The sequence below is a fragment of the Coturnix japonica genome, chromosome 7 (genome assembly GCF_001577835.2).
Source record: "Coturnix japonica isolate 7356 chromosome 7, Coturnix japonica 2.1, whole genome shotgun sequence".
NCBI lineage: Eukaryota > Metazoa > Chordata > Aves > Galliformes > Phasianidae > Coturnix > Coturnix japonica.
The window spans coordinates 11,870,777-11,893,818 of record NC_029522.1 but is presented as its reverse complement, the minus strand read 5'-3'; the positions used below and the strand labels follow the sequence as shown (position 1 = coordinate 11,893,818).

At 40.9% G+C, this 23,042-nt stretch overlaps 1 protein-coding gene across 4 annotated transcripts in view; it reads left to right on the top strand.

Annotated features, from left to right (window-relative positions):
• The window catches only part of INO80D (INO80 complex subunit D), a 33,541-nt gene extending 17,409 nt beyond the window's left edge, over positions 1 to 16,132 (top strand). For 3 of the 4 annotated variants that reach the window (XM_032445968.1, XM_015868307.2, XM_015868308.2), the window contains exons 5-11: positions 696 to 804; positions 4,667 to 4,891; positions 6,917 to 7,026; positions 8,749 to 8,882; positions 10,257 to 10,474; positions 10,774 to 10,931; positions 11,883 to 16,132. In XM_032445968.1, coding sequence (XP_032301859.1) covers positions 696 to 804; positions 4,667 to 4,891; positions 6,917 to 7,026; positions 8,749 to 8,882; positions 10,257 to 10,474; positions 10,774 to 10,931; positions 11,883 to 13,051 — 2,123 coding nt within the window. In that variant the 3' untranslated portion in view covers positions 13,052 to 16,132. The remainder of the gene's footprint in view (positions 1 to 695; positions 805 to 4,666; positions 4,892 to 6,916; positions 7,027 to 8,748; positions 8,883 to 10,256; positions 10,475 to 10,773; positions 10,932 to 11,882) is intronic. The other variant, XM_015868306.2, reaches the window with a different exon arrangement.
• The last annotated feature ends 6,910 nt before the right edge of the window (positions 16,133 to 23,042 follow it).

The window sequence follows — 23,042 nt, the reverse complement described above, 5'->3', positions numbered from 1 at the left end:
CATCAATTAGACTAACAGAGGCTGTTGATGCAGGGTTGAGCCTACTGTATTATCTTTAAGGAAAAGCATGCTCCTTTTTAAAAGTGCACAAGTATTTACATTTCTTGTGGCTCTGTTTTCCTGCTAATATATGCGTTTGGCAGGCAGTTACAAAGACTGAGCAGCGGAGCATCCTGTGTAACTGCGTAACTGTCTCTACCCATGCTGCTCTGTCTCGCAGTTTTCCCACTCTCTGGGTGTTTTGGCACAGAGCTTTGGTCAGAACATAAGCAGAAATGGAAGTGGCCTATTTAGATCATATAGCTTTAGAAGTTACCAGGCTGTGAGTTCTTTGTGGTAGGGACTTCATTGTTACCTCACCCCTGAAGATTCATTGTGCTTGGTAGAAAAGCTGTTACATTTCCTGTAGGTAAGGAAGCCTGTGTCTTCGCTTTCACTGCTCATGGATAAAGAGTCCAGGAAGAATTTTAAAAGGAAAACTAAAATTGGAAATAAATCAGTGCATGCTGTTTGCACGCTGTAATAAAGATGCTAGTGTAACTTTACAGTCTAATTGAGAATGTTATATATTTAATCAAACATAGTTATGCTTGCAAGCTGTGCTACACTTGTTTCTTTTCCGTCATAGGTTGTTCAGAGACCTGTGGGAGGCAAGTCCACTTTTCATGCAGCTTTTGTGTTTTCAATTCCCGTAGGGCTGGATTGGTCTGAAGACAGTGGAGAGGAGTTGGAGGATTCAGAGCAAACCTCCCCTTACCAGGTCGCGTGGTCTGTCCGAGAAACCCTCGGTTACGAAAGACATGAGTGAGTATGATTCATCGGTGTTCGTGCTGACCTTGATGTAGTAAATCCTGTAAATGTGAGCCTTACTTCAGTGGAGTCATTGAACCCTTAAGTGGTTTGCTGAAACAGAAGAATTTTGAACTCGTTTGTAAAGAGCTATTAAACAGTGTTCTGCCTTCAGCCCCAGCTTTCACTTAATGTGGACACCTTTGTGTAGTACATCCTGTGAGAAGGATGCAATCTGAAATAATTTAAGTTTATTAGCCTAAATTTAGTTGGGTTTAGTGATGTTTATGCATGAACTTGTGTGTCTTGCTGGATAGAGAGATTTCCCGTCTTGTAACCAAGAGAAAGGAGTTGTTCTTGGTTTCTTGTCTTCCCTACTGCTTGTGAATAAGCTTGTTAGTAAACTTACTGCATTTAACTTGTTAATCCTCATGGTAATTGTGCAGGATTTTGTTTTAATGTGGTTGCTTTTTTCAAAGGGCACAGTATTTGTTTTAGTAATTAAGAAGTGTCGGATAAACTTCTGTTTAATAATGGGGAGCACTGAAAGGAGGAAGGGATGTGTCTGAGCAGGTGTCAGCAGTTGGTGCAGAAAGGCCATTACTGATCTCATTGTTCTGATAAACCATGAATCTGGACTTACACCAGGATATCAGTAGTACACATCTTTATTAACATAAGTTGTAAGGTGCAGAGTTGAAGCAAAGCATCTCAAGTGTGTTACTGTAAAGAAACCACTAACAAAAGGAAACTGGGTCTCAATAAGGTTTGACTGTAGTTTCCATAAAGGTGTTCTCTTTCAGTATGTTAATGGATTGCTTGATTCTACAGCTTTCTCCCATTAATTTATTCTTTAAATATCCCAGTTGAGTAACATCTAGCATCATCTCATTGTTAAATGGAAATTCTGACACTTGCCAGAACGTCTGTCCGTCTCTGAAGCATGTCTGCACAGTGAGCAACAGCAGAGCTGTTATCAGGACAGGCAGCAACATACCAAGTACTGAGAGCCCTTCGTGAATCGAAGCCTAATCACAGGGTACAGATTTTTACTTTTTAAGAAGAAAGGGGTTTTGAAACTATGAAAGACCATTGTTTTTAGGGCACTGGCAGTCAGAGAGTAAACTTTCACAAGCGTTAGTTCTACTTAAAAGGTGACTTCTGAACCAAAATGTTCTGGGAGAACATGAAGCAACATTCAGTTCATCTTTTAAATCACACATAATGTTCAAAGCAGATATATCTATCAAATGACTCCCATACGCTCATCTCTCTTTGACATTTGAACTAGTTCTTCTGTAGATCCCCGTTGCTTTTTTTTTTTTCATCAACTTCTAAAGGTCATCCGTGTGTATTTTGTCTTCTATTTGTCTTAACTTCTTTTGAATTTTTCCTCATCTTTTCTCATTTTGATACCTTTTCTTGACATCTTTCTGATCTGTTCTAGCACTTTCTGCATTTGAATTAAATAGTTTATTAACTGATCATGGTGGATACGTTTTTGTGTAGTACTGGCTGCTTTTGTACTTCAGTCAGTCTGCCCAGCCCTGGCTGCTCTTCAGCACCTTTCCTAATTTGGTTTATTCATAAACGTTGACACGTGCACTTGCTGTCAGCCTCCTAAAACTTTCATTTCAGTTCTGCAAACTTCTGCGGAGCTTTTCTTTACATGAAAGTTTTTACTTGGGCGCTTTTACATTCTGGTCTGTCCACTGCTGAAGATGAATATGTTCAAGGAGCTTCTTAGGTGATTTGATTGGCCAAAATGATTCTGTTTTGCTGGCAGTTCAGCCTGATAGCTCCTGGTTTGGTCAGCGTGCTGTGCTCTGAGTTTTGGTTAATTTCACCAGAAAGGCAGTGGGAATAGTTTTCCAAAGGTATATACCTAAAACTGTGGGAATTTATTTACTCTTCTTTCTAAGTAAGCTGGTCAAATTAAAGCCATTCTCTCTCTGTTTTATTTGTGCCTGAGCACACACATTAACTATAACCCTCAAACAAATAGTTTCTTTACCTTCTTTTAGATACACCTGAGACTGAACTTCTCAAAGTCTTCCTTGCAGTTCCTCTGGGAGATCCCTCAAAATATTTCTCTTATCTCCTATAAGAGATGTCATTTAACTTGGAAAATACAGTTTTTGTCTTTTTTTGTTAGTTTAGAATATTTCTTGAGGATACATTCCTATGGGAAATTCACTGTATGTGCAATTAATATGGTAAAATATTCCATGCAGGTGGTTAGATGAGTGTGTATGTTTGAATTATGGGAAAAGTGTGCTTGTGTGGAGTTTCTGTGGGCAGTCCTTGTGACTGAAATAGTCTCTTAAATTTAACTAATCTGCAGATGGAATAAGATTTTCCACAAGAGAAAGTAGATTTTAGTCATATTGCCTTTCAGCGACGGCTGTTCTGCTCACTCTTCCGCATCTTACTCTGTGTAGTAAATGTCCTGACTGATATCTTGCATTCTTCTGCTATCAGCAGTTGAGCCCTGCTTTGCCAGGTGCAGTTTTGGATGTTGGTTCCTACAGACTCACCAACCAAGCTCTACTGTCAGAGCCCTGAGGGGATGGGTTTGATTTCATTTGTTTGGATTTCTTTTCTCTCAAATGGGGAAGGTGACAAAAAGTTCCTTGTTTCTATAAGGGAAAACTTAAAGGAAAAGCCGAACAAAGTCTGCTTTGCTTAGATTCAGTTCACCCTGTTGCTCTGGGAGCAAAACCATCCTCCTGCAAACTGTTGGCTGGTGTGTAGGGCTGCTCGGTAGCTCCAGGACCTTGTTGTTTTAACACATCCCAAGGATGAGTTCATTTCTTTGTGATTTTATCTATTTATTTTATTTCATTGAACTGAGCACGTTGTCATGGCTTTGGTGGTCCTATTGATCGGTGCCTGGACATTTAGAAAGCCCAGATGCATGAGGAAAAAGCTTTCTTGAGCAAACAAAGACAGAGATCAGTCCTGATCATTGCTGGTCTGATTTTTTCCCTCGATAACTTCAGAATTCAACATTCATTCCTAACGGGTAATGTTGCAGCAAGGGGTGAGCAGCACTGTCTGAAAATCTCCTTACAGAGTAGTCACTGGTACTTACATCTTCCTTGCTCCCTTCTTTAAAATCCTCTCAGAATTGGTGCAGTTTTGGTCTGTGTTACCCTATGGAGTTCTTGCAGCTGACTGTGATGAAAATGGGACATCAGTCCAGACTTATCTGTGAGACCTGCAAGGTTGGGTTTGGATATTAAAAGTCAAGGGACACACTGTAGGCATTTCTTAGTAAGAAGGCTGAAGTAAGACCTTTCCTGCAGTGGGCATGGGATTGGTATATGTCTAGTGCAAGAGGCAGGGAACCTGAAGGACCTGAAGAGGTTTAGGAGGAAGAACACCACCTGGCAAAATAAGGGGAATTAGAAAAGGTCAGCAGTTTTGGTACTAGTTAAAATTTGACCATCTTCTCCACATGACCTTTCTTCAATAAATTTCCACTGTACAGCCTAGTCTTCACCATTAATTGCACTTTGATTTAAGAGTTTGTCTCATTTACTGAGACATTTACAGTAAATAAAGGTTAACAGTATAGATTTTTTTTGTGTGTGTGAACAGCAGGCTCCAGGCATTTAAATGTGTCAGAGTTGATGATAAATTGATGTAATCTCTAATAATGACATGCTAAGAAGGGTAAGTACCTTTAGAATTCAAACAGGTTGTTGTTCTTACCCTTTTCTTGAGCATCCCTGCTTGTTTTCAGCCTTTGGATGTCTGTGGGGCTATAAGATGGAGGCCAACTTAACAATTCTATGAAACAGACATGCTAAAGTTCCTTTAAAAATAAGCTGCTTAAAGCCTCTCTGTATTTGTTTCTTTTTCTCACCTCCAGGTCTGATGATGACAATGCGGATGACAGGAGTTCCAGGGTGACCAGACTTTGCACTTACTTTCAGCAGAAATACAAGCACCTCTGCCGCCTGGAGCGGGCAGAATCTCGTCAGAAGAAATGCCGGCACACACTCCGGAAAGCCTTGCTGCAGGCGGCCAGCAGAGAGCCAGAGCGTGCCGGGCAACTGATCCAGGAACTCCGGAGGGCAACCTGTGCTCGTAGCAGGTGAGAGCTTCCCTGCGGCTGCAGTAACCCAGGGCTGGGTCAGGATGAAGGTGGGCAGGGTTTCTAACAGCTGAAGCTGAAATGCTGAACTCTGAAACTGGTAGGCATGGTCACAGCAGAATAGCCGTGGCATGTAAATACTGCCATCGAAGTGAAATAATCATGGCATACAGTGTTTTCAATTAAAAGAGGAATTTTTCTTCTTTGTGTTCTAAAATGTGGATTGTTTGTTCAGAGGTAACTGGATTCTTTAATGTCTTAAGAGAACTTAGTGGCCCACTAAAACTTATTCTTGTTAATGAATGTATGCGTTTTGTCTGTCTCCAAATATCTGGCACTTCATTAAGCCTGGTTCTACAGAGAGTGTGGAGTTTGGTCTGCAGTTTACTGCTTCAACTCATTTTTTTTCCCCCATTTTTTAACCCCCAACACCTTTACCACTTCTTAATTCTCTTCCCAGCAAATCAGACTTAAGTTCATGCTTTTTGTTAGATTTAGCTCAATCTAGTGTTAAATTAAACTCAGCAACAAAAATCTTCTAACAGCTCTGAAGGTTACCTTCAGTGGGAATTCTTTCTAGATAATGTCAACATCCCTCCAGCTCTCGGTGTACTGAGAGTTGGTTGATGTGTGTGCATATAGAGACCAAGTAAGTCTGAACCCTGATGTTATGTCTTGGGTACCTGCAGTTCCCTTTGATTTCCTGGTTTTGCTTTACAGGATATGTGACTGTGGGTTTGGGGAGGGCTGACATGAGAGGCAGTCTGGGTACTGAGAGTATATTCTGATGATATATTAGATGCTTTTGTTCCTGGACAGAGGGCTGTGGTTCTTAGCAGTGGGAGGGCTTATCGCTGGGGAGGTGGAGTGATGCTGGAATAACTTCTTGAAAGCGTAATATAGAGGTACATGACTAGTTTATGAAGATACATAAATGTCTCCAAACTTCAACCACAGCAAAACCCTTGCCAGAACTGACAAACTCTTCCTGGGTTTTTTGCTACTGAGGCCTTTTATTACAGAAAAGATTATATTGCTCTCAGAAGGGTGGCATAGCCAGGTATGCCCGTCATCACTGCTTTAGTTAAATTAGGTAAATGTAGTCTTTTCATTTACAAAATGTTTCACGGGTAGTATTGCTAACTAAAACTTTGCTCAGTCAAAGTGCAGTTGATAACAGTAATGGATGAAGGCAAGCAGTCAGGCTACAGACAGCTTTTTGTCAACCTAGAAATCAGCGTGTACAGAGGTGAAATTCAGCCCTGGAACCTCCAGCTTTGTCTACGTGAAGGTGACAAATGCCTTGAGAGCAGGCTTAACACCAAGTGAGCTGTGTAACACTTGTAGTATTCATCCACACTGCTGTCTGGTCGCCTGCTTGCAGCTCAGGCTCAAAGCACTGAGGCTGTGCTGAGGAAGCACAAAGTTCTGGGCACCTGCTGGTGGATTGGGCTGTAGCACGTTGATGAAAGAAAGCTTTTACCCATGTTGAGCACGCTCAGGCTCTGCCACTCCAGAGCTCAGTCCAAGTTTGTCTGAGCACATGCTTGCATGTAAGCTCTGGGGATGCTCGGCATGTTTTGATTTATGAACAGGCTTGAAAACGCACTTGACTGCCCATGTGGGCATACCCAATACTTTGTATTCTGAAAGTTGACTTCATTTTAAGGATCACCTGTGATGACACTCACCTATTGCTGTTCTGGGTTCTGTTGCAGGGTGTAGTAATATTAACATAGTAGCAGCACCAGAGCACCTCTCTTTACAATTAAGGCCCCATCAAATTAACAACAATCCTGTTAATACAGTCATACCTTCACCTTTCGTTGACATCTATTCTGTATCCCTGTTTAGAGTGTGGTAGTAGATGTGCACCCATCTGGATCATGACACACACACACACACACACACACACGTGATCTACAGTGTTTCATCCTGCTATGCCACAGTCAGTGGAACGGCTGTGATAAGTCAGTGCCTGAGGCTGGGTTTTGGACTCCAAACTCTTTTATGCTTTTGTTTCAGCACAAGCCAAGCCAGGCAGAGAGATGCAGAACCAACAACCTGTAGTGGGACTTCGAAGGGAGAACCGTGCACTAACAAGGCCCTTCCATTCACAAGGCATTGTTTTCAGCGTATCCTCTTAACTGTTTGGAAGTGGAAGCTTTCCTGCTTTAGGGCTGTTCATTAGGCTCTTGCATTGACAAAGATGTTGTCACAAAAAACTGAGTGTTTGCTTTTAGTTTTTCCTTGTGGGTCTGCAGACAGCAAAGATAAGTGGTTTGTTACTGATATCTATCATAGTCACATTGTTTTACTCCTGTAAACTGTGTCTAGTGATTATAAGAAATCTGTATGAAAACGATCATATTTCATGGATAAAATGGTACAAAACACGTGGCCCTCAACCTCATGGCTTTCATACAGTTCTTGGTAGATTCAAGTAGCCTGCCTAACAATGAAAGGTTTATGGAAACATGTTTTCACATGTAGTTTAGAAAGATGACTTACACGGTGACTGGGAAGTTGGAAATCTGTTATTTTGCATTGTTTAAAGAAACAGAAGAGAGGGAGTCAGAGAGTCCAAATTCTAAATGAGGGAGAGCTCCCAGTGCAGAGAATTTCAAGCAACATTTGGAAAAATGTAAAGAGTTTATGTGTGAAACTCACAGAAAGGAGGAAGCATACTGGATGTGAGGTTTAATCCTGAACACTATAAACAAGCATATCTCTGACCTGGAATACTTAAGAACTCTGCAGGCTTTGTTTTTGTAGATGAAGACTTGGAGCTTTTGTAGGTGTAATACCTTTTATTGGAGCCTTTGGTTTTGGTATTTCAAGAGACTAGTGTGTCTCTGTACCAATTGCTAGCAGATGGCAGCACCTTTTCAGTTGTTTGGGTCAGCTGTGTTTTGGATCTTCCTTGTGATTTGGAATTATATTTTATTTTACTTTAAATTTAAGTGGTTTTGTTTGTGGGTGTATGTAGAGTGGTCAAGAATAGTAATTTTTGCACTTCTACCTGTTTTGTTTCCTCTACGCTTTTTTCTCAGTGGAAACCTGAAACAAGCAGCATGCAATCCAGATTGCCTTCTTCAGGTTTTCCATTTTCTTTTTCTTTTCCTTTGCATTTTAACATTTTAGCATTGTTTTTGAACACACATAATGATCTTGAAGGTAGAATCAAACTGCAAGCTATTCAAAACTGAAGGAGTACTTCTACTGTTGCTGAAAAGCCACAATGAAATACCTGTTTGATTTGCTTTTAGACTAGAAACATTTTCAGTTCTGCAGGGAATTTTTCTGAAGGAAATATCAGTGAGCTTACATTTAGATTTACTTGACCTTTGTGTCTGATTACACATCTTTTTTCAGAGGAGCAGGAAGGATCTTGAAACTTCTTTGTCTGCACTGTACAGATAAATGCCAAGAATGTACCTCAAAAGATTGAATTAAGAAATAGTCTTTCTTTAATGTTTCAGTATGGATTGTCATTAGTCAGTAAGGAAATAGTCATGTTGACTACACTGCTTCAACTGGCACTATTGATCTATTGATTAAGAATCCAGGAAAAGACTTCTTTTTGCTAAGAACTCATTAGTGAAATAGCTGCTTCTATAAAACTATCTCAATATATAATAAAATCATTAGAGATTCTGCATGAATGTGCTTTTTCACTTTAAAACTTGGGTTTGAGCCTTACCTAGCTTTGAACTTGAATAACAAAGTTAAGATACTCATTAAAAATAGCATCCATGGACACAAAGTTGAAGGCTCTGATCTTTACCAGATGGATAAATCAAAGGGCGTTTCTCCATCGTTGCCTTGTGTGTTATTCCTGATTCAGAAATGTGCAGATATCTTATTGAACCGTTCTCAGCAGCTCTTCTCAAGTTGCACAGCCAAGTTTGCAGATGGTCAACAGTGCTCTGTGCCAGTTTTTGACATTACACATCAGACACCTCTGTGCGAAGAACATGCCAAAAAAATGGTAAGTACAAAGCCAAAACTGAAATTATTTCTTTGTACTGGGTAAACTCTTGCTTGATAAGTAGGGAGTTCACAAACTTAAGAGCTCATTGCCTTTTGCTTTCTTAAGAGGGTAAAACATTCCTGGTTAGTGTAACATATGCTGTAGAAATCTTTCAGGTGCTTTTGATGATTGCACATGAGAATATCCTCCCCTCCTGAATTAGAAATAAGTCTTTGTTAGAGATCCAGTGGCCATTTTATTTGGACTCACTCCTGGCCCTCAGATCTGAATGTACTGTGAGTTATGGTGCGGACAGAGCACTGCTTCTCAAACAACCTCACTACACAGCATCCCAGGCATTTTCTAGAGGGAGTGTAGATAGCAATTACAAACATAATGATTTTACTACTTAATTTACCTTTCAGTGACTAAAGAAGTTGTCTTTAATCCCCTTCAGGGATCTTTGCATCCCAGAGGAAAAGCAGTGGCCTACAACACAATGAGAAGGCACAAATAAAGATGATGTCCTCTACTCTCCCTTTATGCCTTCAGTCTTCCAGAACAAAACTTCTCAGATCATGTGCACACCCACTGCTGTCTTGCCCTTTCTTCAAGGCAGTAGGAATAAAACTGCTGGTTTTGTTTTGTTCTGTTATTGGACTCTGTTGTTTTTCTTGCTTTTTTTGTTTTTCTTGTTTTTTTGTCCCCCGCTCTCTAATAGTTGTGGAATATTGAGTTTTCTAGGTTAAAATGTGATACATACAAGCAGGTTTGTATGGGTTGTTTTTCCTTTTCCCAGCTAGTCTTTAATTTATCTTCCATTATGTACTTCTGCAGCAGATAAAGTCCTCTGCCATTCCCAGCATAATGGCAACTAAGAATTGAAAAGTGTTTGCTTTATTTTGTAAACGGCCACTGGGTTACTCTTAAAAAGCAGTGGGTCCATAGTTGCTCAACCACACTCTTTACAAATCCCTAGTCCTTGAGTGCTGTCCCTTTTATGTGGAAGGGGAAAGTTGAGGATGCTGTCTGCAGCCACTGTGCTCCATTATTACCGCCTTAACACAGTATTCTGTCTTTAATATTCACAGGAATGCTACCAAAGTTACAGTTTTGCAGAGATTTGGTTAGGGTTTCTTATGGTGGCTTTTGTTAAATAAACACTACACAGCCTCTTCTATTTACCGTACCTCAAACTTTGGTGTCTGTGATTTTTGCCATGATTTTTGCCATGATCGGCGAGGGAGGAAACAGCTTAATGTTTGTGTCTTGCCTGGATTTAAGTTAGCAGTCTCTCTTGTATTACATATGAACACAATGAAGGGAAAGAAAGGCAAGAAAAGTAATATTTGTTCTTTATTTTTTTCTGCTGCCATTGTTTTGTTCCCAAAGGACAACTTCTTGAGGGGGGACAGCTCCCGTAAAGTTCAGCACCAGCAGCAGAGGAAACCCAGGAAAAAAACAAAACCACCTGCACTTACCAAAAAACACAAGAAGAAGAGAAGGCGAGGTCCACGCCGGCCCCAGAAACCTATTCCTCCTGCAGTGCCCCAAGGGAACCTCACCATGCCTGCCAGTGTCTCACTGCCAGTAGAAATGCCCCATATACGGTTAGTGGCAGCCTTGCTTCACCCTACTCTCTGCTATCCCGAATGTTGTAAATAAGTCCTCGAGAAAGGTGTGATGTTGCTGTGCTGATCAGCATCTGGAGCAGTAGGATGCTTTGGGGCTAGAAATTACATCTCCACATGACTGTTGGGAAAAGAAACCAACAGAACTTAGAGTCAGTAATTCTAGATCTGAGCAAATAAAGAATTTGATGGATAAAATGTGGGGAAATGTCCATTCGTAGTTGTTGTCTGGAGGAATCGAAGCTGAACACCGGGGACTAATGGTTCTTTCTGTCCAGGAGCCCCTCCACCCCAGAGCTGAGTGCCGATGAGCTGCCTGATGATATCGCCAATGAAATCACAGACATTCCACATGACTTGGAATTGAATCAGGAGGACTTCTCTGATGTCCTGCCACGGCTGCCCGATGACTTGCAAGATTTTGATTTCTTTGAAGGTATCGTTTTATTTTATTCTGTGCTAGTGTGAGAACAGTCAGAGAGTTGAAGAAACAGGTATTTTTGAAGCATGCATTTTGAGTGGCTGCTTGATTTCCCAGAGAGACAGTAACTTCTAGACAAGGGAGAATATGTCTGCCCTATTGTTTGTTTGTGAGCTCTGAAGTAAAACAGCCTTTGAGAAAGCTGGTGTGTGTAGTTGAATGCTTGCTCTTATAATTACTGCTCTGTGTAAATCCTAATTGGTTTAGCTTTTTAATAATTCATTTTGCATTTTTATTGCCTGTCTGCTTTGCAGTTTAATCAAGCATATTCTTAGTAATGGCATCTTTCTGCCATTGAGTGGGGCTGAAATCACGTTCAATGTTGGCCTTTGATGAAAGGAGAAGAGAGTGGAAATGAGATCTTTAAATACGTTTTTGAAACTAGCTTTTGATCAGCTTGAATTTCTAGATTCTGAAGCTCAGTAACTATCACAGGTAACAAAGAAATAAGAACAGCTCAGAGTTGGAGCATGTGATTTCTTTGCTCATTTTCTGAGCAGATATGATATCAGCATATGTGTTTTAGTAGAAATTAACCTAAATTGTACTGTGTACATTTTTAGGCTGTAATGCCATAAGCAGAAAGGAGTTTGTAGACAGTTTGTGTTATTGCAGCATTGATGAAAATCTTGCTTAAGCATTTTTGCTTTAAATCCAATGAGAGTGGGGGCACCTTGAACTACAAGCTGAAGAGGAGGAAAGGAGAAGGAGTTCCACAGGATAGGAAGGCTTTTAGTTTATAGTTTTTCTTATATAGCTTACGTAGTCAACACTGGTGAAGGAAGCTTTCTCTGTACCACAAGCCATTCTGGAAACTTACATACCGTGGTTCTGTACCCCTGCATCCTTAGAGTGCCACTACTGCCTGAGATGGGTCCTTAACCTCTGATGTCCCTGTTTCTGCAGGTAAAAATGGAGATCTCCTTCCTACAACAGAAGAGGCTGAAGAACTGGAACGGGCCCTACAGGCTGTAACTTCTCTTGAGTGCCTGAGTACCATTGGAGTACTTACACAGACAGATGGTGTGCCAGTTCAGGAGCTGTCAGATAGAGGGATAGGGGTGTTCTCTACAGGTGCTGGAGCTCCAGGAATGCAGTCCTTGAGTCGAGAGGTTAACACGGATCTGGGGGAGCTGTTGAATGGGCGTATAGTACATGATAATTTCTCCAGTCTGGAGCTGGATGAGAACTTGCTCCGCTCTGCTACCTTGTCCAACCCACCTACGCCCCTGCCAGGGCAGATCCAGGGGCAATTCTCAGCCCCAGCCAACGTTGGCCTTACTTCTGCCACTCTGATAAGCCAGAGTGGCCTTGGGGAGAGAGCCTTCCCAGGACAGTTTCATGGACTTCATGATGGCAGCCATGCCTCCCAGAGGCCCCACCCTGCCCAGCTGCTGAGCAAGGCAGATGACCTGATCACCTCACGACAGCAATACAGCAGTGACCATTCACACTCCTCACCCCATGGAAGCCATTATGATAGCGAGCATGTGCCGTCTCCCTACAGTGACCATATCACATCCCCTCACACCGCATCCTTTTCTGGTGATAACCTGGCAGCTACCTTCTCAGCAGAGATGCCCATGATGGCACAGCACTTGCTCCCAACTCCGCTGGATGTGCCACTTAGCGGGGTGGTCAACCCCAGAACTCACTGGGGAAACCTTCCTGTCAATCTTGGGGACCCCTCTCCGTTTAGCAACCTTCTTGGTGCAGATGGACATCTCCTGTCCACCTCCCTGTCCACACCACCTACCACCTCGCACTCAGAGACCACGCAGCCTGCCTTCGCCACTGTGACCCCCAACAGCTCCAGCGTGCTTCCGGGGTTGCCGCAGACCAGTTTTAGTGGCATGGGTCCTGCCTCCGCTGAACTCATGGCCTCCACCTCCCCTAAACAACAGCTCCCTCAGTTCAGCGCAGCCTTCGGGCACCAGCTGAGCTCCCACAGTGGCATCCCCAAGGACCTGCAGCCCAGCCACAGCTCCATAGCTCCTCCCACGGGCTTCGCAGTGACCGGTGCCACCGCTACCAGTACCAATAACGCATCTGCACCCTTCACCACCTCCAACTGAGCTTGTCTGCCTGGCTCTGTGCAGGTAGATGGGGGACCTATGTTTTCTATCTTTCTTTTCTTACTTTATTATTTTTTTTTTCTGTCCTCTCTTCCCCCACCCCCTCCTTTTTTTTTTTTTTTTTTTTTTTTTTTTTTTTTTTTTTTTTTTTTTTATGAGGGGGTTAAAAAGAAATCCCCAGTTTCAGTACTGACCAGGGTTAGCCCTCTGTGAACCTTGCTGTAGCGTTCACATGTGCTTGTTACGCACCGGTGCTCATTTAGTACAGGCAGGTTCACTGTTCCCCAGTAATTCCTTAAGGATACAGCACAGTTACTGGATGTAATTGATCTTAGCAGTAAGACCTAGCAATGGGAAGATACCTCAGATTACGGATGCATATTACTGTTTCCTAGGGTTTGGATCAGTGCTTGCCATCCCATAAGCATCTGGTAGAAAGTTTTCCAGTGGGCAGAAGTCTTTTTATTATTATTATGATTTTTTTTAATTTTCCCAAAGGTAGCATCTGGCATTGAAAACTTGGCTGCGTACATTGAATTGAGAATAGTGCACTGAAGTCCTAAAACAAGACCGTGGTTCAAGAATGAGTTTGACAGCTTGTTAAGATAGTGTCTTGACCTCCTCTGTGTGCGTGTGTGTGTTTGGGGTGCAGGGAGCGGCAGTTCTTTTTCCGCTTTTGGTGAAGAAGTGGAAAAAGTGGGAGTTGTCCCCTTTTGGATCTGGTCACTGTTCTTACTGCATGCTGACTTTTGTTTTGATGATGATGATTTTTAATTCATTGAGCAGCAAGGGGAACAATTGACTGGTTGCCCATAAATTTGAAGGCTGATGCAAAGTTAGCTCAGAGGGAAAAAAAACAACAACAATAAAAACAACTAAAAAACCAAAACACAATCAGAAACATTGAAATAAAATAATGGTGTAGTGAAGATTCCTGTGCAAAAATTCCCTTCCTTGCTGAATTACTGTGGCCTTGTAACATTGATGATTTGCCTTTTCAAGTGTGGCTTTGTCCCAGACTCCTTGCCTGACAGGCTGACAGGTATTTTCCAGCTGAAACTGGAAGAATTCAGTTGGTATTCTGCCCGTCCACACAAATCTAGTTCAGACCCTTTGGTAAGTTCCAAACAAATGCGTTTCTCAAATTGTTTCTGCCTATTGAGACTTTGTTAGCTTTTTTTCCCACCAAGCCATATTGTTTCTGGGTTTCTTATGGGACTCGATGCTCTTAACATAAAACTGAATATGTGTAAGGAACTAGCAGGTACCTACCAGCAGTCATGGCTAACCAGAAGATAAATCACTAAAGCAAAATAGGTAGATAAGAGTTCTTTTATTTTCCTATCTTTTTTTTTCTTTTTTTTCTTTTTTCTTTCTTTCTTTCTTTTTTTTTTTTTTTTGGCAGGACAGTTTTGCTTTTACTGCCCACCTGTTGAAGACAGTGTTCAGACTCTTAGGTAGTAATTTCAGTTCTTAAAGAATGGAGTCCATTAGCTTTTAGATGTTTTTATTTTTTATTTTGTTTTTAATCCAAGGGATAACAGCAGCAGAAATCCAGAGGTGTTTACGTGTATCTCTTTACTGGAAGGGAAAAAAGGAATTTGCTTGTGACTTTATAGGGCTCAGATTTGCTATTATGCTTTGACTGTAAAAGTAACAACTATTTCATTGGTATAACAAGTCTCTACTACTCTTGACCTGTTTCTGAGATGCAAATGAGAGAGAATAGAAAAAAACACATTTCAGTCTCTGACTGTAGAAGAGGGATTTCCTTCCACCTTAGAGTAACACATCCTACCTGCATATATTCTAGTCTAATCCAGGAAACTGAGAACTGAGCACATGTGATAGGGAGGCCTAATAAACTGTTTGAGCAAGGGATCTTTGAACTAAGTTTAGTTTCTGTAGGAATTCATTTCGTTAGCGGTTGGGCCTGCATCGAACTCTGACCCAAACCTCTCCTTTCATCTTGCTAAAGAACAGAGTTTAAATGGGAGAGGTCTTGTCTCCTTACTATCATAGCAATCATACTATCCCCTTTTCTTGAAAGGTTTGTCCTCCTTAAACTTAGAGTATGGATGATGTGTATGTCCTTATGAAATTGCAAGTGTATGTGGGTGGAGGAAACAAAAATGATTTTCACGCTTCTGTTGTTATGAAGTCCTTATTTCATACTTGGTTAAATAGATCTTAATAATATAAGCCTAATATTTTTTAAGTGGTGATTTAAACATGTTTGTAACATTTAAATGTTTTTAAATCATGTAAAAAGTTGAATTGAAGCCTATGAAATCCTGCTTGTGATTGTCCTGCTGATTGAGGAATGCCCAGTGGTATTGTGAAATGAGGCAAATCTGACAAGGCATTTATTTATTTTTCTATTAAGTTCCCCACACTTCGTTGAGAAGACAACTGTTTGATTTGCAAATGATTTTCATTGTGTCCATATACTTTCTTCAATGTGTTTTGGATGACTGGCTGAAAAAGAGTGAAGAACTAGTATACCAAATGGTTAATTCTTTAATCTGTTTGTGTATTTGTGTCATTTTTAAAGGATGTTGATTTCTATATATTGGTTTCAGGACTTTGGTCTTGAAATGATTATTGTGCCCATCAAACTCTCTGATGAAGCTGCAGCTGTTGCAGAGTTTAATTGTTCCACGTTACATTTCTCTTTCTTAGCAAATGCAGGGTGTGCAGGGGGAAGAGGAATGGAGGGCCAAGTTCCGCTTGCTTAAATTGGCATAAATTTCACAGGAGCACTTTGGTGTAAGGTCGCTGTGAGTTTGTACTGTTGTAATTCAGAACAGAATCCAGCTCCTGGTCTGAGTGTTATTTTAGTCAGGGAATTTCAAAAGCTGTCAAAGTTACAAAGGTTCATAATTCTTGTTTGAAGTCATTGGCCATTATGGATCTGCATTCCTATAAGGCAGCCTAGGACATCAGCTCTTCCACTTAAACTTCAGTTTTGTATATCCCTTGACCTTTTCCTGAGAAGTGATTAGGTAACAGTTTTTCAGTGAGCAAACTAAGTTTGCAGTAAACTGTACTATTAAAAATAAATTTGTTTGTATGTTTGTATACATTGGAAGTAGGAATCCCTCTGTCCTGTCTGGTAGAGTTCTGAAATGGGCCACCATTCTTGCCTTCTCCTGATTCACCTCCTGTTTTTTCCACTGCCAACAATACAGTCTGACAAGAACTTAGGAGAACTGTTCTTAAATTTACAGGAGGGGTCATATCAGTGGGCTTTTACACCTACAGAGCCCATCGAGTTCAGTGGATCAGTGTCTTACTGCTGGGTCTGAGAGATCCCGCTGAGAAGCTTGTGCAGCTGAAAACTTGGCATCTCTTCCTCTGGGAAGTACTGCAGGTCTGAATGAGGTAGTCCTTGTGTAATTCCCAAATAGCATCCATGCTCTCTTGCCGAGGTTTTTGAATATCATCTCCTTGTACAGCAATTAGCACTCTAATCACCCTTTCACCAAAGAGTCTGTGTAGCAATTTCAGTCCATCGATTTGAGTTGGTCAATATCTGTCATGCCCTTTACATATGAATAGATGGAATAAAGCTAGTTTAACTTAAAAGTTAATTTCCTTACATAAGATTTGAGTTGTAGAGAGTTGAGAAAAGAATTAGACCTAAAATAAAGTACCATTAGGATCATTCTTTGTTAATAGCTGCACCTCAATTATTCTTTTTACAGAAGTGCAAGAATCGACAGAATGACATATAACAGTCTATGGAGGCCAATGGGAGTAGCCTGATGCTTGCCTGGTGTGTAAGGTGTTCTGTTAGACACAGTTTCACTTAGGAAGATTTTAGGCCAACTTTGAGGGGAGCCATATGCACTTAGATACCTCAAGGCTGATTTGTTCTTTGGCCTTGTCATTAATTATGATAGAAGAAGATGCATCTGTGATGCAAAAGGATAGGAAAGATGCCATTTTTTGTCCCCTCCAGCCTTCCACTTCCTCCAGGTTTTTGTTTAGTTCTCTTCTGGTTGGTAGCTAGCTTCTTTATGTCTTTGGATGTAAAGGTTAGTGAAACGATTACATCAATAATGCTGAGAGGTAGCACAGATGCGGGTTTGTCTCATGCGCTACAGTCTGCAACAGCTAGATTTCCCACTTCTTTCAGCAGGTTAGTGAATGAAGATTCACAGTTCTTGTTTGAAAACATTTGAATGCCTTGAGAAGCTTACAACCTGTTAAGCAAAAATCAGAGATGGTATTGGAAATACAAATGCAAGGGAAGAAGTGATAAAAGAGGACCTTGGAATGAATCTGCAGGCTAGTACCCACGTTCAGTTAGAGGCACTGTTTTGCTGTAACCACATCTAAATACAGTCTAGGGTTGAATTGGCTTGCCAGAGGAGACAGGTCTCAAGGAATAATACCCTGTAGAGGTGTCTTCACTGAGAAGTTGTCCCTAGTGATTAAGTACACACGCTGCCGGTCTACATCTGAAACTCCAGCTCCTCCATGGCACTGTAGCAGCATGGCTGTTGCATTTCCCTATAGGCTCCAGCAGGACCTGCTCCCCCGTGCTAAATCTTTCAAGTGGTGGAGGGCAAGGACCATAGCAAGGGGAGTTTTTAGCAAGCAAAAAGTAGGCAACTTACTTTGGTGATCCTTCTGCAGTGAGACATTGTGTGGGTGTCTGGGCATCCCTGATGGGATGTTTCTTTTTGCCTTTGAATTTTTGCCATGACATGTAAAGTAGTCTCCTATGCAGACCGGTTGCGACATCCTCTAGTGGTGGAGATACTAACTGAAGGAGTAGGTTTGGATCTTTTGAGTATTATTTAGTACTGGGGTATTGTGGGCTGCTCCTCTTAGCCCTCTTCACTTTATTTCCTTCTTTCTATGTTCTCCATCATTCTTTCTTTTAGTCTCCCATTCTCAGGTAGTTACTCCAGGTAATGCCAACCATAAGTCTTCTGCAGCTTGGTCCTGAGCAAATGTGGCTGTGAAATGCAAAGGAGGAGAGATTCCTGCATTTTACAGCATACATCTGGGGCACTAGAATGGCAGTGTACTAGACATAAGATATTTCTCAGCTCAGTGAGTAAGGTTTCACAGCACAGAGAGGTGATGGGCTGGATGCTGAGGAGCGCACACATCAGCAGTGAATGTGTAGGCTTTTAGTGAGCATCTGCCTTCTCACAGATTTTTCTTGTTTTGAGAAGCGCATTAGTAGAAAATCACAAAAGTCTTAGATTATTCTGTTTAAAAGCTGCATGAAGAAGCCCAGCTAAAAGGAAAGATGGTTGGGGGAAGAATTGACATTTGAATTTACTAAGCTTAAAATAAAACTTCCAGTGATGCCTTGTCTGTGAGAGACCTTGGCTCTTTCAGCTAAGTTGCTGGGAATGAAAAGTCTGTGAGAGAAGGAGGAATTCCAGAGCATTATGTCTTGAAACAATTTTCTCACCTGTATCTTCAGCCATTTAAACCCAAACCAAAAAATGACTCAGTTCTGGGAGCTTTTCCTTTGCAGTTCTGCTACTTGTCTCCTGGTTGCTGGGTTCTTGGTTTTCCCCTGTTCTATTCTGCTTCCTCACACTTGTTCTCTGGCCCCCGTGGAACAGAGTGGTAGTGGAGCATGAAAGAAGTTGGTGGGCTTGGCTGTAGATGGACATCAGTAGAGAAGGCTTTCTTTTTCCAGCTTCTTCTAAGTGCTGGCACCTTTTCAGTCTTCCCTGGCTCACAGAATTTAGTTCGGAAGTCAAGAGGTTGAAATTCAGGCTTTTGACCTAAAAACTATACATAGTTGATATGGGAAAAATGCATTCCTTGTGCTCCTTCCCCTCCCTACCCCTCAGGCACACACACAGTGAGATACACAGAGTACATGCACACATTGCACTTGGTCCAGCGGTGCTGATGTTTTTATCTGCTTGCTGCCTTTGCCAGCTGGTGCCCACTGAAGTGAGCTCCGGGTAGGGGGTGTCCCCAGATATCCTCTGGAAAACTTTAACTTTGGTGCAGATTGCTCTAATGTAGCTGACTGACGTGGCATTTGCTTCTGCTTAGGAGGGGACTGATTTACCCTGTAATGACTCTAACCTGCGTTCCAAACAGCGTAGTTGGTCCCAATGAAAACAGATTCATTCTGAAGTGATGAACAGTTGGGTTCTCATGCAGAGTATCTACACATCCTACCAGAAGGGGTTGAACCAGTTTCTCTGAACAGTGATTACCTTCACTGTACAGTTTTGGGTATGTCTCAGGGATTCCTTGTGGAAATAAGGGCAGTTTAAAAAAATAATAAATAAAAAAAATATATAAAAAAAAAGAAAAAGAGAAAAAATAAAATAAAAAAAAGTAAATAGTTTTAAAAGTAAATAATAATTTAAGGTAGAGCGTCATCTAAATGAGAGCGCAAGAAAGAGAAATCTGTGTTCCGTTTTCTAGTCCACTGTTTGGCTTAGGGACTCTTTTTCTTCTCGGGGCTCTCAAGATCAACATACAGAATCTTTCTCATCACGCTCAGCTTTAAACTTTTTATTTAAAGATACCCTTCCCCAATGAGCTTTCAGAATACTTATTGTAGATTTTAAGAGAAATGGTATATTAATTTATGCTATTAACATCACCTCATAAATTATAAGTTTTATACTAAAGCTGTATTGAGTGTAATGAATTATGTTGCATATGTGTTTTTAATAGCTATAAAATTATATACAAGCTTTTTTGGGAAGACAAACTAGTGAAGCACCTTTTTACACTGGATTTTGCCGTGTCAAGGTGTACAGCTATTCTTTGCTACCTTGCAGATATCTATATCTATATCTATATATAGATATATATATATATATAAAATTAAAATAAAATGGTATCCTGTATCAACAAAGCATAGAACTCTTTTTAACCCTTATATTACTGTTCCTATATCTCTTTTTAAATTTTATTTTGAGTGTTACATTCTGCAATAATTTATCTGTGGTTTGTACCTTTGATTAGACATTTAGTTACAGGGTAAATAGATCAAATTAAAAACTCCAACTACTGTAGCTGGAAGTTGTGAACCAAGTTTGAAGACTTTCTTTTTTTTTTTCCTTAATGTATTTATTTCCAGTTAGCTCTGTGAGTTGGAATTTGAAAAGTCAGAACATTAGAAATCTCAGTGTCTTATTCAGGAATTTCCCCCCTCCTTTCCTCACAAAGGAGTTCCCACTGTGACTTATAAATAGAATTAGACTGCTTGTGTGCATGTATGTATGATATATACACACAACAAATATGCATTGGGGGGGACGTATGTGCGATACGAATGTGTATATTGTATGTAGGTCATAGTTTTGTAAAGAGAAAAGTAGTCGAGAGGTGATGGAATGTATTGTAGAAACGTGATTATTTAGTAGGGGGTTCCTATGTCCTCATTATTGTATAAATAACTCAAACTCTCTACTATATAATCTTCTGTTATAAGGCTAATTCTGATATCATGTCAATTTTACTGTTTTTTAAATGACTCTCAGTGAGCCCTGTTTAAAATGTCATGAAAATACCAAGCTCCCAAAGACAGCCTTTACATCAAATAGGTGGAGGAGGAGGAGGGATGGGAGAACTGAGTGATATTTTTCAGGAGGATTTGAAATGGGGAGTTCTGTATTTGGCGGGATGGTGAGACAGAGGGATTGTGTATTTTGTGCAAATTAATGCCTGAATCTCCCTATGACCTGATATGGAAAATGCGGTTAATCAGTTGTACTTGGTTTTCATATCAGGTTGTAAGGGGCACTGGTTGAGGACCGATCTCTGTTCTGTAAGAGGCTCTTGTCTTCAAAACGGATTCTTTTCTTCCCCGAAGGTCTTTGAGTGTATTGATTTTACTCCAGAATTGCTGTTTTGGGATTGCAAAGCAAAATACACTTTCAGGCCAGGGAATTCCACTTGTGAGTTTTGGAATTTGGTTTTGGCCTTTTAGCCTTTTTCATAATTGAAGAAGTAAGGTTTTCTTCAAGAGTTCTCACTTGAAAGGGTGAGGAATCAGAAATACTCTTACATTTTAGCTCACACTTCATACTGTGCATCAATTACAACATTCAGGCTAAGAAAAGTAAAACCCAAGTGTTACTTGTTTGTACAGTTTCACTTTTAGTGGTGCTGATCCCGGTGGCTTTAGCGATCTGTTTAGACGAACAGAGCTTCCAATATTGCACAGACATTTTAATTTTAATTTTTTAATATATCTATTATGTATCTATATATTTTAAAGCAGTTGCAAATCAAACCTTGAGGTTTTTTTATGTTCCCTTCCCTCTCAGTGTGTCCATGCCTCAATGCATTTCCTTTCTCATGCATCTGCATGTACGAGTGAACAGGGCAGGGAGGTGGATGTTGTCAGAGGCCTTTCCTTCTCATTGTTTGGTGGAAATGGGAGCTAGCAGCGTAAATCTGTTTGCCTTCTGGGGGAAAATAGGCCTGCTTCTATGTGTACCTGTACAGGAGAGATATCTGTATATGAGATGTTGGTAGCACTTTGTCTGGAATGTGCTCTCGTCCGCATGGATGCACGGATAAATTAGGTATGATTGCAATCTATCTATATTGTCTGATATTTATATTATTAACAAGATGTGTAGATTGGAATAGTATACATAGTATCACACCATGCCATTAGCTGTGAACATTGAAAAGTGTGTGAGCTGAAGAAAGACTGGCCATAACCTATGCTGTAAACAGGTAAGCACGTGGTTGCCAAACCAAATGTTAGATCTTAGTTCATCTGAGGGATTTGATTGGTGTCAGTACTTGGTCTGATCTTGGTCACCACTGATTTTTGTTACCTCAACCTTCAAAGCAGAATTTCCTTGGTACATTTTTGCTTCTGTGTATATTAATACTCAGTGAGGCCTCTTGCAATGCCAACCTCTTTTGCTTTGCTGCTCCATTACCTCCATTCCAGCTCCTCCCTGTCCCAGTATCTCCGAAGCTTATCTTGCTATAGAAGTAAGCAGCTCTGATGGCCCAGTCCAGCTCTTCCTATGCATTAGAGAAATTGTCTGGGTGACTGCAGTGGCAGCTGAATTGGGCCGTGTGCGCTTGCTTGACCCCATGCAGATTTTTGCAGTTACTCAATTGTATTTGACCATGACTGTGACTGATTTGCAGATGGACGCTCACTTCTCTTAGAAACTGATGCAAGGTTACCCAGCATATTAAAAGGTTAACCCAGCACCGCTATTCAGAGATAAATACTCAAAATGAGAAAAGCAAGCCCACATCTTAATTTTCAGCCCCAGGGAGAAAAGGGGAGCTCAGTGTGCCTTTCCCATAAGGAGAGCAGAGAGCAGAAGGCAGCCTTATGCTCAGTTCTGAGCAGTGCTGTTGTCAAACATATCAAGAGAAACACAGCTCATTAGTTTTACCAATAAACAGATTCTAAAGTGAGCTGCAGAGTTGACCATTAGCATGCCAGTACTTTGCATCTCGTTGTGCATTGAATGATTTTGCTTATGCAAGTAAATTGTGTTTTCAAGTATTTCATTTTGTTTTCTGGCTAACTGGAGTTCCCCTGTCCTTTTAGCAGAAAGCAGCGGTCAGATACCTGCTCAGTCACATGTAAGCACTGCTGACTTCCATGGCTCGCTTACCTGTGGTTTCAGTGGAGAGCTCAGCTCTGTTCTGCCACCAGGCCTTACTGCAGTCCACATTTTTAGTCTGGGTATGGTACAGTTTCTTGGCCACAGTTCAGCCATGGAATTTTGTCTTCCTTGTGTTTCTATTAGGAAAAGGTAACTGATGTACTGCTCCATCCAAGCTTTCATGCAATCACACATGACGGTTTCTATAATACATATGTTTGGGCGTGTGTATGGGTATGGTTGCGCACTGTGTGTGTATAATACATATAAGCACACACAGATGACCCTATTTCACTTTATGTATGTGGAGAACATACTTGTTGGTCCTCTCCTGGTATATACTCATGCATTCGTAGTTTAAATATGTATATAGAGTGGCGATGTCCTACATATAC